General features: G+C 47.1%; 2 protein-coding genes across 10 annotated transcripts in view; one reads left to right on the forward strand and one right to left on the reverse strand.

Moving 5' to 3' along the window:
- Positions 1 to 1,535, forward strand: part of GTF2E2 (general transcription factor IIE subunit 2) — a 96,698-nt gene extending 95,163 nt beyond the window's left edge. Inside the window, exon 8 of the mRNA XM_059685486.1 lies at positions 633 to 1,535. The gene's annotated coding sequence lies outside the window, so the exon portion shown is untranslated. The remainder of the gene's footprint in view (positions 1 to 632) is intronic.
- Positions 1 to 17,913, reverse strand: part of RBPMS (RNA binding protein, mRNA processing factor) — a 175,163-nt gene that overhangs the window by 25,213 nt on the left and 132,037 nt on the right. For 4 of the 9 annotated variants that reach the window (XR_009451401.1, XR_009451398.1, XR_009451400.1 and 1 more), the window contains one exon: positions 4,518 to 4,648. The exons of 1 other annotated variant lie outside the window; for it this stretch is intronic. Coding sequence is in view for 4 of the 8 variants with exons in the window: in XM_059685498.1 (XP_059541481.1) it covers positions 1,757 to 1,888; positions 4,518 to 4,648 (263 nt within the window). In the remaining 4 variants the exon portion in view is untranslated. Of the gene's footprint in view, positions 1 to 1,651; positions 1,889 to 4,517; positions 4,649 to 17,913 lie in introns of those variants that run through there. 4 more of the 9 variants (XM_059685498.1, XM_059685495.1, XM_059685494.1 and 1 more) reach the window with 2 other exon arrangements.

The raw sequence follows: 17,913 nt of genomic DNA on the forward strand, positions 1-17,913 counted from the left end.
CGACGGCTTTATGACAGGCCCCCCTGCAGGACCGGCCGACGTTACAGCACTGGATGTTGCCTCTGAACAGGAGGGGGAGCTGGAAAATGAGTCCTTCGTCTGCAAGTCCCACAGGTGCGGGCCGTGGCACAGAGCTGCCAGGCTGCCTGGCTGTGTGCTCACCTGAGGCCGCTCACACCTGCCCGCTCCCTGCCTCTCAAGATACTCCTTGCTCGTGGTCTCTGTGCTTAACTTACATCCCATCCCAAACCAGAGTTCGTGTGTCGTCTTTACCTCTGTATTCTCTACAGGGCACCGTTAGTGACAGAGAAGATGCTTAATAACATTTGTCGTTTTCAAAAACAGTTTCCAAGGGCAGTGCTCAGAAGTCTGCAGTGCTGCCGAGTAAACGCCGGGACACGGCGGCGGCGGTGGGGCACCCGCGTCAGGCCACCGCACGCCATGCCTGGGCCCTCTCTCCCTCACGATCTTGCCTTCCTATTTGCTGTGTCTCTTTTCCCATGGTCCATTTTTGTATTTATTTTGGATTTAACCTTTAAATGTTTCCAGTGTGTCATAAGAGCTCTCCCAAGGGGCATGTCTTGTCCCTGGGAAGTCTGTGTTGTGATTTGAAAACCTTTGTTTACGTGCAGGTGACGTGTCCGAGTCCAGAGCCATAGAGCAGCCTGTGAAATCTGCTACTGCTCAGGCACAGGGGCCCCTGGAGCACAAACAGGCACCAGCACCTGCTCTCGCAGCTCCTTACCTGCCACAGGTCTGGCCCAAGAGCATGCCCCTGGTCAAGGGTACATGGCATTGTTCTGGAATGTGGTGAGGACTGTGCTTTACTGACTTTCTTGCTGCCCCATCAGCAATAAGACTAAGAACGAAATTGAACCCAGACGACAGGCTGAGATGTGTGACCACGAGGTGACAGGAGCAGCTGGACGTCCTCTGCAGAGTTTCATGTTCCTGAACGCCATGAATGAAGCCTCCCTCGCCTGTTCAATGACTCACAAAATATAGCTAATAAATTTCAAATACCAATGACCTTGAAAGTAAACAGGATGATCACGTCTAAAAATATTAATGACCTTCTCAGAAGTCAAATGTTTGCTGCACCAAGTAGTTTTTCATCTCAATAAAAATAAAGCAATATTGAGGCCTACAATCCTACCACCACATGCAATGATTCTTTAAGGACAGGATTTGATGTCAATTTAGAGATGGAGACACCAGACCATGAATTGAAGGTGCGCAGAACTAGATGTGTGATGCAACTCCTTTTCCATGACAACTCCCGTCTCCTGGGTCCTCCTCCTCCTGGACCAGGGTGGATAACCGGAAAACACATTGCTTGCTTCAAATAGGCTTCCACCAGCGACACACACCATCTTGCTGAAGCCAGGTCTCCCAGTAGATGTGACCCCTGATGCTAGAGTGAGAACCTTCCAATACACAGCCTTTGAGGGTTTGGAGCCCGAGAAGATGGAAGCGGCGGCAGTGAGGCCCCAGATCTGGCTGCCTCACCCCCAGAGGCTCCGCCTCCTCCTCCCACAGAATGTACACTTAGAGTCACTGGACCCACTTCTCCCACAATCTCAGCCAGAGGTAACATCTTAGCTCCAAAATCCCATCATCATGAAAACAAAACGCTGCAGTCTACTTGAGATTGTTTTTGGTCTGATTAAAATTTTTATTGAATTTTCTCAAATGTTACCAAGAAATAGTTTTGTAGGGGGTGGGGTGGGGGTGGGGGGGTTGCTAACAAGCAAATTCAGCCTGGGAGCTCCCTCTGCTGGTCTGCAGTAGGCTGATACGTTACAAACACATTCCCAGAGACAAATCTAATTTGCTGGAGAAGTGGACAAAAGACAGGTGTGTTGGGCTTTGCCTCAGGACAGAAACACTAGAAGAAAAAAAAAATCCATGTCTCAAAACAGAGCACAACATTGCTGAGAAAAGCAAAATAATTTAAAAGCTTCTCCAAAGACATGTAATAAGATCTCCAAAACAAAACGGAATTAGCAACTAGATGCTCCATGTCGGTCTCTACCTCCAGGTAATAACAACTCTCTTAGGCCCTTTGGTGAAGCTTAAGTTCTGAGTCCCTTGACTTTGCCTCCAAGTCTCTTCATAGAGGCTTCTTATCTACTTAGAAGAGAAAGATCCAAGGAGTCACTGGAGTGAGGCTTTTTCAAAACTCCATCAGAGAGTAAGCCTGCTGAGCCGGCACGGCGGCAGGAAGAGCCGGGCCGGGAGGCGGGGGACCTGGCTCGTCATGGCAGAGCCACTCGCGATTGGGGTAACTCTCCCCACCTTCTCCGGTCTGTTTCCTCATCTGTAAAATGGCCAGACCAGGTGGTCTGTAGAGCCTCTGCCAGTCTGTGCCATGATGCTCGTATTGGACAAAGATATTTAAATGACCATGTCTGTCCATGAGTCTTTAGGATACAGAACCCACGCTCGCACTGGGAATGACTCGGAACAAGAAGTGGGGCTGAGCACAAGGACCTCACTGGTACCAGATGAGAGTTCCACCACCTCTAGGGTCGATGTGGCAGAACCAAGGGGAGTCCAGGTTAGGAGGGTCTCCAGATCAAGGAAGAACTCACAGGGAAGGTGCCGCCCTGGGCAACATATCCCATGAAGTCAAAGGGTTGAGTCCATCTAATTTTGGCGCTTCCTCTCCCATCCTTTCTCACAATGGCCTGGGCTTTCTAATCTCTTATGGCTCTTGAGCGCCTTTTCTCACCATACCTCCAGGTACTACTTTTCATTTCATCTGTTATATGGATGAAGGAAGGGCAAATTACCCAGATGCCATGGCCCAAAGCCACTATTCCAAGTCCTTTCTGGCCACTGTCAATCCCTGCTTGTCCAGAGCAATGGTGAAAGGCTTTGGTGCTTATTAACCAAAGCCATGGATATTCAGATGATCACGTGAACTTGGCACTAGTTTATGGCATTTACTAACACTTGCCTCAACTGTCAACTGATCCATATTCTAGGCAATCCTGCAAGGGGAAGAGGAGAGAGACACATTCGCAGATGGCAGGGTGGGGTGCATGGGCCCAAACAGGGGGCGCTTTCCCGTTGTCTACAAGTGATCTCCAAGCCCATTCTGAGCAGGATGATGACTCAGCAGAAGATACCCACAGGTTTATGTTCTGCCCCTCCTTCCTCTACCTGCCATCTCCAGGTGACCAAGCACAGACATGGACAAAAGGTGGAAAAAGCAGCGGAAAGCACAGCTGATCTAGAAACGGGGAATTAGTCTCAGAATAATCTTGTTACTTTATTTTCCGGACCAAGTGCCACCTGCGTTTTTCTTCACTACTTTCTGCCGCCTCCTGCCAGCACAGAGAGTAGCCACTGCCTAGGCTCCCAGGCTGTCTCTCAGCTCGCCTGCACGAGGCCCGGGAAGCCGGTTGTCAGTGCACGCAGGAAGCATTTAGAGCTTAGCGAAAGAATGGAAGGACAGTCAGCCGACGGCACCCCTGGCCCCACGCCCTGAGGGAACCTTTGCTGGGACTGTTGTAGGGTCTTACACAATACGGTGAGTTCTGTACAACACAGAAGGCTTCAGTCTGAAGGAAGAGTACTCTGGGAAGCTGTTTATTTCATCCAGCCTTGGAAATAAACACTAAGCAAAACAGACAAACAAAAACCCCACCTGTCCAAGCCAGCACGTCTTAAAAAACCAGGCTTTCCTGCTTTTAGAGGAGTTACACATGCAGTAGACAAGTGAAACCTTGACTCTCCTATCTTTCTTGCTACTGATCGTCACCATGAATCGTAATACTGACTATTACTGACACTAAGAGCAAAGCTTTTCTTTCCAAGGGGAGAGAAGGGGTTGGTGGGTAGACAGTAATCTTTGTGAGGAAACAAGGGAATTTATAAATCTCACGCTATTCTTAACTTAAAAAAAAAAGCTGGTCAGAATAAAGGCCTCTACTTTGACCTGCAATTACATTCTAGACACTATTTTATACGTTCTTTTCTTCAGGATTTCCTGATAATGGGAAAAAGAAACCCTTAATTTCTTCTGTAACATATTCCTAGAAGCCCCCAACTTCCCCTTTGGTCACTAGCTATCAGAGAACATGAGAGAAAAATCTCCCAGAACGCAGAAACACACGCAGACACGTAACTCCTACGACAAGCGCACACCTCCCCTGCGGCCCTTCCACACGACAAGGCACACACACATCTATGCTCTGGTGACACCTCTAGCTGGCTGGGAGCTGGGGAGGTCACCTGGGCCCAGTCCCTCGTGGGTGACATGAGGGTGAGATCATTAAGGAAGAGAGAGGTGTTGTTTGGGCAAACATCAGGCAGTGGGTGATATCATTGCTGTCAGATGGTCCTCGTAAGTCCTGGAGGAGTGTCAGCTCGATTTAGAGGGGATCAGTAGTCTCTCGAAGGTGGATCTGTTAGCTGGTAGGTGTTAGTTGTATGGTGTGCTCTGGGAACCAGGTTTGAAAGGACTGGTGGAGGAGTGAGTGAAGTCGTGGCCGATGGGTATAAATTACCTGGGCATGCAGTGAAGCGGGATAGGTGAAAGCAGGAGGAGGTAGAGCAGGCGCTAACTCCGCTGGGTACAGAGGGTACGGGGCCCACACTTCAGGGCTACTGGGGTAAAGTGCAGGCACTGTGAGCTCATCTGCAAGAAAAGAATAAGGGGAGAGTTAGTGGTTACCAAACAGCCGGTTTCAAATCAGAACAAAACACCCAGTAACCCAGAGCCCCAATCCATGTCAGAAGTCAAATGACTCTCATTCTTTTAATAACCTGCTGGCTTTGGCCTGCGAACTCTAAGCACACAATGAGAGAAAGCAACTCGCATCGGCTGTGGGTGCCTGCTGAGAGGCCGGGCAGGCTCTGCCTGGGGCACTCTGATGTCTTTCCAACCGGAGCTGGGGGACCCAGAGCAGTGGGGGTTTCCTGTATAAACAGTGCATGTGGTCCTCTCAGGGAAGGAGGAAGAAAAAGAACCAGTAGGAGATATCTCTTGAAAACCGCTGAGAGCCTTTGGGAGAACAACGGCTTCCTGGCACGACCCCAAAAGACTGGAAGAACTGAAGGACTTGTCTGCTTATCAGTATAATTAATAGACAAATTATGTTCATCAAGCATTTCACATTTGGCGCTTAGAAGCACAGGACCAGATGTTGTACCTACACAGCGTATAAGTTGTTAAAAATTCAGAAAATGGAAGTGGAAAACCTCGAGTATTTTGATTAAAGTTAAGCTCCACAAAGATGCAAATATGAACATTCACAAATGCTGTTTACACCGACTATATTTATTTTCTAGGGAAAAAAAGTGAATCAAGCTGCAACTGACTGGTCTAAACGATCCTCATGCAGCTCTGATTCCACTAGGGTCAAGCTGCAGTTTTCCAGACTGAAGGGCAAGTGCCTGGGCCTCAGAATGCACTGGGCAGCAATCCATTAAAGTAACAGCAAACACCCGGGCACAGGCAGAAGGAACATCAGTCAATAGTTATGAATCTGGACCCTGTGAAGCAGCAACCTCAACATGCGCTTTTACCACCTGTCAAATCTGAACTCAAGTAGGTCAAGGATGCTGCCCAGACCTGCTCAGGGACTCAGGGAAAGGCGGCTGATAAAACCATTAGTGACCCCACCATTCAGGACTTTCCAGGCCTACAGTGCATGTGATCCAAGGAGAAGAGTCCCCCCATCTCAGAGGCCACCCAGCCTGCTCATCCCAGGTCTCCCTCATCCTCGTCATCTCCCAAACTCTGGCTCTGAGCAGGCTTTTCAGTATGGGAAGGGGCTAGCAACAAAACTGCTTGCTGAGTGTGAGTGAGGTGGGGACTGCTCTATGGAGCCACCAGAAAGCAGCTGAGCCTGTGGGTGCATGTGCACCTGGTGGGTGGGGGGTGGGCAAGGCGTTCCACAGCCAGCCACATGGCAAGGGCCTCTGCCAGGATGATGGAGCCCAGAGCTGATGGATGACTGTCTATTCAGAGGGCAGCTTTGGGATCCCAACACTCTGCTCTATAAGGGGCCGGCCGGCTGGCTTCCCCACTTCCTCTACCTGATGCCCTCCTCAGGCTTGGCGATGGGAACACGCTTGCCTGTGTCCTGGCTGGAGAGCCTAGGCCCAGAGAGTGGAGTGGTTGTTATTAACTGAGGGAGGCAAACATAGCGTCACAGCCGCTTTAAAATGATCAGGTGGATACCACCAGTCCGAGGGTGTAGGTGTGTATAGTTTCTGTAAGGAAATTCCTCAAAAGGGGCGGTTTGAGGGAATGCTACCAGACCTCGTTTCCTGTTGCGAGGAGACCATCTGATTCCATTGGAGCCGCTCCTGGGAGCCCGGCTCGTGGAAGCTCAGTGCTGCCTAGAACCAGTGCCCGACTGAAACAGCCATTCTCAGGAACAACGTGCTGTTATTGCTGGGACTTCAGCTACCACGCTATTTTAAGATATTTGGAGTCTTTCTGAAAAGTCAAGAGAGTCTCAAGCCCGGCACACTCAGTTTCTCAGCCATGCTCTCAGCCCCGCTGGGGCAGCAGGAGTGACCACCACCAGAGGGGCTGTGCTGGGCCGGGACCCGCTGAATGCGGGTTTTTGCCTGATCAATGGGTGCTTCCTTGAGAGGGTTTTAAAACAAATGTCTTTTAAGACATCTGATCCTAAAGAGTGAACTAACGGAGATGAGGGGAGTCGGCGTTTCAGGCTCAGCCTGACTGATGGAGTCGATTGCTGGATACTGGCATTTTCATCCTAAAGCATCACCACCACTGGGTTTCTACTGATGCTCAGAGACGATTCACTGAATAACATTTGCACAAAACCTAGCCCAGCAGAATGGGGATTTGGAGGCAAACCCAAAGCTGCTGAGTAATAGGTAGTGAAGCAGAGGCCTGAGAGATTAGGGTGAACTCTCACATGGTAAACCTTTTGATACATCCTGTCATGTCTCCCTTCTCCTGTGAAGGAAGCACAAGGAGTGACTGTAAATGTCCAGAGACAAGTAGCACACGGGGGGTGGTCAGGAGGAGGATGTGCTCAAAATGAGTCAATGGAGATGTCTGAGCTGAGCTAGTGACCACTGGGAGCGGAGAGGAGTGAGGATAATTCCTAACAAGTTTTCAAGAATCTGAGTCTTACTCAAGTCTGCACCCCAGGGCCAGCTCTGAGACTGGCATGTAGTGTGTAATACTGCTTGTTTATTGAATAGTATCCAGTGGAAAGTTGTTTAAAGATATACCACTGCTTTCTTTGTTAAAGGAACTTCAAAAATATCCATAGGAACTAGATTACTATATCTAAAACTTCCCAATCCTTGCAGTATCTCCCCCCCCTTCTCTCTCTCTCTCTCTCTCTCTCTCTCTCTCTCTCTCTCTCTCTCTCTCTCTCTCACACACACACACACACACACACACACACACACACACGAGCAAAATGAGGCTCAACTCAGAGCAAATGTTAAGAGCAGTAATTTTCAAAGTTAAAAATAAAAGCCACGGAACCTTTTTCTCAAACTAATTTTCCCAGAACCCCTTTTAAATAAAAGTACTTGGTGGTGGAGGGAGACTGAAGGACCTCAACCCCTGTGACAGTCCCCGAGGTAGCAGGCTCCAGAGAACACCCTCTGAGAGCTGCTCTCACAGCAGTTCTCACCCAGGGACGAGTTTTTAAAGTAAGCTCCTCTTCAAAAACCTTTGAGGTCTGCGCTCATTCCTGCCGCCCCTGGGACCCTGTCTGGGAGGGAGGGGCATGACAGCCAGCGCAGGGGAAAGGCATAAAGGAGGATGAAACAACTGGGATTGGAACAAACAGGTCTCCTGCCTGACATGGACTCAGAGCCCGAAGTCCCTCGCAGCCCATGGAGACCTCGAGTGAGCTTTTATGGCCTCACAAAGTTCAGAAAAATCTGACCCAGGAAATAAATATAACAGGTAAAATAACATAAAAAGGTTGGAGCTATTTCCTTCCTCCTCCACACTCCCAAGCCCTAACCATACCTTCCTGCCTGCACTCCAGCACCACAATGCACTTGACAGTGGTCAGGGACCAGCAGCAGCCCCAGGAGCCTGGTAGAAATGACACTCCTGGTTCCACCCAGACCCACTGAATCAGAACGTCTGCTCTTCAAGGGATTCTTAATAATAATTTAGTTGGGAAGCCATCACTGTAAGTTATTTATATGACTTTTCTTATTGTATTATTAGCTGCTTGAGCAAACTGTTATACATTTGCTTTCAAAAAGCTTAGTTTAGTACCTGTTGAATGAATGAATAAAACACTGCAGGAGAGAAAATGCAAAGGAAAAGCAATAATCCTGGACTTGTTTTGTGAGAGAAGCTAGCTGGAGGGTTAGAACAGACACAGCTGTACACCCTTTGATTGGCTCAGAGCCACTGTGACAGAGCAACAGAGGACACTGGGACAGCCCGACAAGGTCTGGATTGCACCTCCAGGAAAACAGCCCTCATGGACACCTACATTTCAGTATGAGACTGAGGACTCTGAAAACCCATTCCTCTCCTTCGATGAAAGAGGGCAGTAGCTGAATGAGCTTTCTGCACGTGTACATTCTTTCTGGTTGCTAATGTGGTCTTGAGAAAATTCTAATGTCTGGAGAAAGGTTTTCCACAGCAGGAGCCCGTCATGTGGGTACCCAACTGAAGGAGTAGCAGCAGCAGGGAGCAACCTGGCTTGGGGGGTTTCACCTTCCTTACTCACTGCCCATCCTGCTCAAACTTAATATACTGGGGAGTCTGCGCTGGCTCAATTTGGTTGAAGTGTTGTCCCATACACCAAAACATTGCAGGTTCGATTCCTGGTCCAGGCACATATTCAGGTTGTGGGTTAGGTCCTGGGTCAGGGCCCATATAAGAGGCAACGATGTTTCTCTGTCACGTCAATGTCCTGTCCCTCCCCTCCCTCCCCTCCTTCTAAAAAAAAAAAAAAAAAGGAATGGGAAGGCTAAAAAAAGAAGGGAAGGTTTGCTTCCCTGGCCCCACTGTGATGAAATGGGGTTCAGGAAGGGGATAAGATTCCTCCTGAGAGGAATGCTGACTACCCTACTACAAGGAGAGCCGGGCCCCAGGGAGCCAAAAGCGATCAGCAGGCCAGGGCTTTCCCCTTGCACCAGATCCAGCTATATTCTTTCTCCTTGTGCACCTGAGGATAATGTTACTGAGGGCTCAATATACAACAAATATACAATATACAACAATATAGGCTTTTCTCTTAGTATAAACATATGCAACCAAAAGAGCTCACACTGGACAAACAAGAGCTGAAACTTCCCCACTCCCAATCCCTTTGAAAGAAAGAGGTGCAGTCTTGAGGAAGGTTTAAACCTAGGCGCTCATGAAGGTCATCTAGTCTGCCTTTTACTTTAGATGAGGAAACAAAGGTGCAGAAGGTGAAGCACCAGTTGAAGATCACACTGAAACAGATGAAGATGGAGGACTCTTAGAAACAGTGGATGAGTGTAGTTGAGAACACAGGTCCAAGAACTTCAAATCAATCCTGTTTCCTCTGCTCGTTGGATACTTCTGCTTGGAAATATTGCACAGCAATCTCATGGTCAACATGTCTGAAACGAAACACACTCCCTCCAGTGGCCTGTCCTCCTTGGTTCCAGATTTCAGTCAAAGACGCCACTCAATTGCCTATACCAGCGACCTGGTGGTCACCCTATTCTCCCTCAAATTCAATGCTTCACCAAGGTCCTAGTTAATCTAGCTCCTCATCCACTTGATCTTCTCCTCCACTGGACTACTGAAAAGGCCTCCTGATACTACACTGGCCACTACACTGCAACCAGGACAACTTTTAAAATACACAATTCAGTAATGTCATTCTTCCCCTTAAAACCTTCCTGGGATTTCTTTGCTTGTTGGATAGTGCCTGAACTCCACATATCACACACAGCCTAGAAAACCCCACAGGACCTGGCCTGCTTCTTTCCAGCCCCGCTCTCACCTGGTTCTCTGTCAAGGTCTAGATCATTTTCATTGCTTGACTATACCTGGTCCTCTCCCACTTTTAGGCCTTGAACACACACTTGTTCCCTCTGCCTAGGGTGTTCTTCTCCCCTCCTTTCACTTGGCTTAACTCTTACTCATTCTTCAAAGGACTCCCCGCCCCCCCCCCCCCCCCCCACACACACACACACTTGGGTGGTGGAGGGGAAGCACCTTCTCTGTTCTACTGTACCTGCACCTCCCACTCACAGCAGCAACCTCCAGGATTTAACTTCTTATTCTTTGCTCACCCCAGTGCCTAGCACAGTGTATCAGAAAATAGCAAGAAATCACCCATTTGTTCTTCTTGATAAAATGGAGGGGAAAAAAATATGCTTCCATCTTGCCCTTCAGAGGAGGAAATGATAAAACTGTAGGTAATTCAATTCTGTGCGGGAGAGAAATATGCACAGAAAGAGCAAGAACATGAGACATATAGATGCTATTCTTAAATAAGATTACATTCCTACCCTGGCTTAATAACGCCTTATATTTGCATACATTTTTATACACAGCCAAGAATTCGCACATCCATTGTCATTCGGGAACCTCATTGAAAGCTCTGGGGACTTGGCAGCAATGGGTTTCATGTTAACAATGAAAAAACAATCTCTCCAAGGTCTCAGCTAACTTGTAGTGTCTGAACTGGGATCAGAACCCAAGGCTCAGGTTCCTTCTCGTGCACCATCCCTCCCTGCAGTGGGGATGCCCCATTACTGGAGGTGGTGGCCAGCTCCAGGAGCACAGGTGGTCTGCGTCTCTAGCTTTTGTACTCAATGTACTAGAATAAACCCAGGGACAGAGTCCTAGGGCAGCTTGCCTGACAGATGCAGAATATGGCCAGAGAAAAACAGCAATCAACACGGAAAGCTCATACAGGATGACAAATTCCATTTTTTATGGGGAAAAATAAATTTTGAAATAAAAATAAATCAAGGATTGAGTTAAGCCATCAGCTCCCACTCACATACCCCAGCAAGTAGTCGATCTGTGTCTGTTAGGAGCCATGCGAGGCCTATTTTGGGACCGTCCGTTAGGGCGTGCTCTTCTGGTGCTACAGCCAAGCATGCACATGGGCCATGCCCAGCTTTGCGGCCCAGCACAGCGCGCTGGCTTCTGCAGCGGGTTAAACAGCGTCCTCCCAAAATTCACATTTACCTAGAGCCTCAGAATGGAACCTTTTTTTTTTTTTTAAATATATTTTATTGATTGTTTGCAGAGAGGAATGAAGAGGGATAGAGAGTGAAACATCGATCGGCGAGAGAGAAACATTGATCAGCTGCCAGGACATTGATCACACTTCCCAATGGGTATGTGCCTGCAACCAAGGTACATGCCCTTGACCGGAATCGAACCTGGGACCCTTGAGTCCTCAGGCCAACGCTCTATCCACTGAGCCAAACCGGTTAGGGCAGAATGTAACCTTTTTGAAAAAAAGGAATTTTGCGGGTGTAGTTATTTAAGTATCTCGAGATGAAATCCTTCTGGATTTAGGATGGGCCTAGAGCAGTCGTTCTCAACCTTGGCTGCACATTAGAATCACCTGGGAATCTTTTTAAAATCCTGATTTCTGGGCTTCATCCTCCGGAAATTCTGTTTCTTTGTTACTAATGTTGTGGCCTCACCCCATAACAAAGAAACAGAATTTCCGGAGGACGAGGCCCCAGAAATCAGGATTTTAAAAAGATTTCCAGGTGATTCTAACGTGCAGCCAAGGTTGAGAACCACTGGCCTAGAGAGAGGCATAGGATAGTTTCTCCCTCAGAGCCTCCAAAAATAAATACTGCTTGACAACTCGATTTCAGACTTCTGGCTTCCTAAACTGCGAGAGAATAGATTTTTGTTGTTTTCAGCCACCGAGTTGGTGGTAATTTGCTGGAAAACTACAGTTCCCATAGATTCTATGGCACAGAAGGTCACACACCTCCGCTGGCTCCCCAAGAAGATAGATATAGAGGAAGATGCAAAAACTTAGGCAAACATTCAAAGGACATGTTCAGCACCAACTAGCACAAATTACAACTGGAATTTTTGTGTTCTGCACAGAAAACCAACAGTGCTAAGTGCTGGAGACACTAGCAGAAATTAAGTCTGTGCTTAACCCTCCTCTATGTCTACCTGCTCATTATCACATTGTTGGCCACTTCTAATGTTTCAATTATTAATTCTATTTAGGATAACTCATAAATCTAGAGCTTTGATTTCTCCTCCAATGTAGACATCCTAAATTCATCAAACTCAACTCACCTAAAAGTAAATTCACTGTTACTCATAAACTAATTCCTCTTCTTACCTCCCCAAATTTCCCATACCCAAACAACTGCCAAGTCCTAATAACATTAAAGATGGCAAAGATACTGATAATAATGATACTCATAGCAGTAACATGGTAGCTAATGTTCACTGAGCACACTTTATCTGTGTGCCATACACTGTGCTAGAGCTCCCTGTGGGAGGTGCTAGCATTAGCCCCTTACATTATGATGAAGCAGAGGCACAGAGATTCAGTAACTAACCCAGTGACTCACAGCAAGTGATGAAACCAGGGTGTGAGTCTAAGTCAGGTTAGTCCAGAACCTGCACACTTCACTTCGCTTCTCCTGATTACGGTTCCTCTGTGCCTTTCTCACTATCTTTTCCTTTCAACCCCTACTTCTTGCCACCCAAATGCAGGTTCTCACCTGGACTGCTTTAACAGTCTCTTGACTTTTGAACTGGCTTCCTAATAACTTCTACTCTCTTCTCTCCAATTTTTCTCTCATAACACATATTCCTGGAGCAACTCCTTAAGCTTACTGCAGGAAAGGCCAACTCAGACCCACAAAACAAGTGTGACAAGGAAAACCCAAAACCACACTGGTCTTAATTCAACTGGCCAGAGTCCCCGCCCCCCAGTAAGTGATTCTCTGCCTTCCCTCTGAGCAGTCACCACAGCCGTTTCATGTCCATAGTTTTAAAGGACTTGATCTGAGAGCTGAAGGGAACCCAGAGCATAAGCAGGAAGAAAACGATTCCTTAGTGACCACTGTTATCTAGTCTTATTTGTCACAACAGGACATTTTCACTCCTCTTCCTTCCCGAGACCTGCAACTGCAGGGTTGACGGTTCACCACAGCGTCCCCAAGCAATTTCCTTCCCTGACACGAGCAACTGAGTTCTGAAGTATTTGCCAGCCTTTCTGAGAGCCTGGAGCTCCTAATGACTGCAGTAAATGGTGGATGTTTAACAGGAGCTAAAGTTCCAGAAAGCAATGGTTTTGTATCAGACAACATAAAAACATCTGCCCAGCTCCACTCTGCTAGAGGCCCTGGTAAGCTTCGTGAGGGGAGGACACTATTCAGTGGCATTCGTAATGTGCCCTTTCACAGTCTGGCACAAAATAGGCACTCAATAAATTCGCCCGGAGTGAAAATACTGTCCCTTTTGCATAACACACCCTCACCTCCTCTTTTTTCTTTAGTCCAGAACTGTAGTGCCCATTAAAGTGTTTCTTCTGCCTGTTTTGTGCCTAAACAGCCTTTTCCATCTCTGGTAGATAATTGAAACTATAAAGGGATTTCAGTATTGTACATCAGAGTGGCTGTGTGGCTCGTCTATAGGACTGTTCTCCTGTCAAATGGTAATATAAGGATACTTATACAGTGCATACTCTATGCAAACTACTTCACAACTGTAACCCATTTATTCTCCAAAACATCCTTATAAGGCAGGGACTGTTATTACCTCCTCATCACAAATGGAAGACGCTAAGGGTTTGGAGAGAGTAAGTGGCAGGTCCAAGGCCATGCAGCTAGGAGGAGTGAAGCCATGATCTATATATATAAAGAGCCAGGGTCCATAATGTCTAAAATGACAGAACAGACGACTGAACACCGGAAATCAGTTCTGCAGTGGCTGCTGCACTGCAGGCGCCACAGCGACCCAGCACTGACTACCGAGGGGGCTGCAGATCAGGCCTGGAGAGAGAAGCAGGGTCTGATCTGCAGCCTCCATGGCAGCTGTTGATCAGCCCTAGCCTCTTTTTTCCTCCGGGCCTTGCCAGCAGCTGAGGGGGCGGCTGATTAGCCCTGCCTCCCTGATCAGGCCCAGAGACAGCGACTGACATAGAAACTGTCCAATCAGAACCAAATCTGGGTGAACTGCAAGGAGACAATGGCTGCCTAGGAGGTGGAGCTTTTGATGCTGATTGGCATAGAAACCGACCAATCAGAACCAAATCTGGGTGAACTGAGAGGAGCCAATGGCTGCCTAGGAGGCGGAGCTTGTGACACTAACTGGGATAGAAACGGACCAATAAGAACCTAATCTGGGTGAACTGTGAAGGCAGAACCTAAGATGGGGGCTAAGGAGGGGTTTTAAGGGCAATAGCTGTTTGGTGTAAGGTGTAAGAAAGCAGTTCAATTTTTTAATGACCACTTTGGCAGTATAGTGCATATGGCTATCAGTCCAGATATAGAGATTATATATTTTTGTCTGCCAAGAGCATCTCCTCCTGCTGAAAAAGGCTTTCCCCTTCCCCCCATTTAAGAAATCCTATCCTATATAATCTATCTATACTAATAAAAGGGTAATATGCTAATTAGACCAGGTCGACCGGCCAGCTTCCGGATGTTCGACTTTCTTCTGGACAAAGCCATGGTGGTGGGGGCCAAGGCAGAGGCAGCTAGGGGCGATCAGGCCAGTTGGGGAGGGCAGTTGGAGAAGAGATCAGGCTGGCAGCGGAGGCCATTGGGGGTGATCAGGCAGGCAGAAGTAGTTAGGGGCGATAAGGTTGGCAGGGGAGGGCAGTTAGGGGCGATCAGGCAGGCAGGCAGGTGAGCGGTTAGGAGCCAGTGGTCCCAGATTGTGAGAAGGATGTTCAACTGCCGGTTTAGGCCCGATCCCTGTGGGTCTCCAAGGGGTCCCCAATTGCAGAGGGTGCAGGCTGGGCTGAGGGAACCCCTCCCTCCCGTGCACTAATTTCATGCACCGGGCCACTAGTTTGAATATAAGCAGTGTAGCCCCAGAATTCATGCTTTCTCTCTCTCTTGATTTGAGAGACACAGAGAGACTCAGAGAGAGAAACACTGACTTGTTCCACTTATTTATGCATTCACTAGTTGATTCTTGTGTGGGCCACGACTGGGAATCTAACCCACAAACTTGGCATATTGGGAAGACACTCTAACCACTAAGTTACTCAGCCAGGGTAGAGTTCATGCTCTTAAACCATTGTGTTAAGATGGTACTTTTGTCTAGTCAAAGCTTAACTTCCAAACCAAGTTCAAGAAGACGGGACACTGCCTTCAAATAACAAAACAAATACTGTTTTAGGGTGGATGAATAACACAAGAAGCTATTTTGAAAACATGACAATTCTGATCTGCTTTTCCAGGCCATGATGATATATAATTATTATTTAAATTTACTTTTAAAATTTGTAATAAAAAGAAGAGCATATCCATAAGGTAGATTTGGACACAAGTTTTACAGGAACTAGTTGGGAGACATACTATGTGCATATGAGCACTGAGTAAAGGAGAGAAGCACGAGAAACTGCAGGTTTGGACAAGAGATGATAGGTGAGAAACGTCAACAACTTGTGCTTTACTGGAATACTGGAGGGAGTAGAAAGGAAGACACAAAATAATGAGGACATCTATGCCTCATGGCACTGTGGTGGCCATCGCTTGAAATAATATTTTAAAAGTGACCAGAATGCCTGATGACGATCATCACCACTGTCAAAAAGAAATTCGTACGTACTTAGTACCGGCTGTTTTAGTACCACAATGCTGATGGATATAGCGAAGGCTGCCAGACATTTCTCTGTGCTGGGGTGTTTTAATATCTCTTTTAGGGAGGCTAGAAGCCAATCCTTTAAATATGAAAAGTCTCATGCTGCCAATTACCGTGAGCTATGAAAAACCTGTAAGAACAAAGCCATCAGCAGACCCAGAACTTTTGGTTCATAAGCATACAGAAACTCAGAAACATGCCCTTCTTTCCCATCTCCTCCAAACTCTCCTTCCTTGATTGGGTCAGTTTTATAATTTGGTGGCTTCAGATTAAATCTTGAGTACAAAGCAAACTCCACTTCCAGGCACATTTGCTGCTGTCTAAGGCTGCTTTCCTTCACCCGCAAGTCACCACTGAAGGACAATCCCACCGGCACACTCTAGGATGGAACTGAATAAAGTGTTTTCTGAGAGTGCTGAACCATGAGGCCACAAGATGGATGAAGTAACTGGGCAGTCTCCAGGCAAAAATAACAAAAAGAGACTAAGCTAGTTCTTAAAGTTAAATGCAGCTCAGGGCCAGCATGCACAAATAGATCCCACAGTATGTAAAAATGTCAATTTAGTCAGGATTATTTTCTCTCAAATTTATCACAACCCTGTTAATGTCTTACGTGCCTACTGTGGAGCAGATGCTGGATGAATACCATCATCTTTTATTTCTCCAGCCCAAACTGGGGGCAGTGATGCTGAGCCACAGAAGGGCCTCATTATCTACAAACTTGAAAGGTAAATCCTCTTTAATTAAATGTATCTTGATGATCCGGGGCGGGATAGGGGGAAGAATTTGAAAATGAAAGTCCTTATTCGTCTCCTGAAAGTGGGCTATCAGGAAGATGTGATTTGTCATCTGGAAAGGGAGTCAGCAAAGGATCACTGAAAAGGAAATGGACAAGAGGTGAACAAATGACCCTGTATGAGTATTACACATGCGGTACGTCCAGAAATGTGGTGAAAAGTGACTCAGTCAGTGTCACCTGAAAGTTAAGCCAGTGTTTCTCCTTTTGAAGTCTTTTAGTTGTAAATGTGCCAGCTGTGCAAACTTGGACAATTTACCTAATTTCTCTGAGCCTCAGTTTCCTCAGATACAAATACAGACCATCACATATGTTAATTATAAAAAGTAAATGAGAATTTGAGATGCACATAGTAAGTGCATAGTATCACGGTGTTAGCTAACAGCAATGAACACTGCCGTAGGAAAGTCGCTGAGGACACGATCTGGGGTGTGACTGATGCTGCCTGTCCCATAGAAGCTCTCTGATTACAAGAACATTCCTCGGTTCATTAAACTGTCTGGGCTGTACCTGCTTGGAGGCAGTGGCAGGGAGTGGTGCTCTGGAATGTGTGCCGCTTCTCATGCTTCACGGTTTCTTCCTCATTCTTTTGTGCCCCATTCTGCTTGTTCAGCCCTTTTTACTGGGAACAAATTGATGATGGCTCTAAGATAAAGCTTTGGTGACTACATGGTGTGTACTTTTTTATTTTTATTTTTTTATTTTTATTTTTATTTTTTTTAATATATTTTATTGATTTTTTACAGAGAGGAAGGGAGAGAGATAGAGAGTCAGAAACATCGATGAGAGAGAAACATCGACCAGCTGCCTCCCGCACACCCCCCACTGGAGATGTGCCCGCAACCCAGGTACATGCCCTCGACCGGAATCGAACCCGGGACCCTTCAGTCCGCAGGCCGACGCTCCATCCACTGAGCCAAACCGGTTTCGGCAATTTTTAAAACAACAACATGCTCTTTTGGGAGAAGGCTTCCTTTAAAAGAAGTCTCACTACCCTTCAGCTTCTCAAGGGGAATCTGATCTGCTCAGAGGTCCACTTAACCTTGCGAATAAAACTGGCCCAGGACCTTTGGAGACTCCAATCTCCAATTCCCTGACCACCACTCCACCAGCTGCAGACCCCAAGTTACAATAGCAGCTCCAGGTGTCGCTGCGCCCAAGCCTCCTGACTGGCCATACTTTATTTCCTTTATTCCATCTCTGTGCCTCATAAAATCAGAAAGATTTAACCACAGAATTTGATAACAACCATAACAAAGAGCCTCGATCTTCGCTGTGCAGGAGGTTAACAGTCATGTTGTTGACTTTCCAGTAAGATAAACAGTGAAAACTTGGCAAG

Source organism: Myotis daubentonii, chromosome 2, assembly GCF_963259705.1.
Source record: "Myotis daubentonii chromosome 2, mMyoDau2.1, whole genome shotgun sequence".
NCBI lineage: Eukaryota > Metazoa > Chordata > Mammalia > Chiroptera > Vespertilionidae > Myotis > Myotis daubentonii.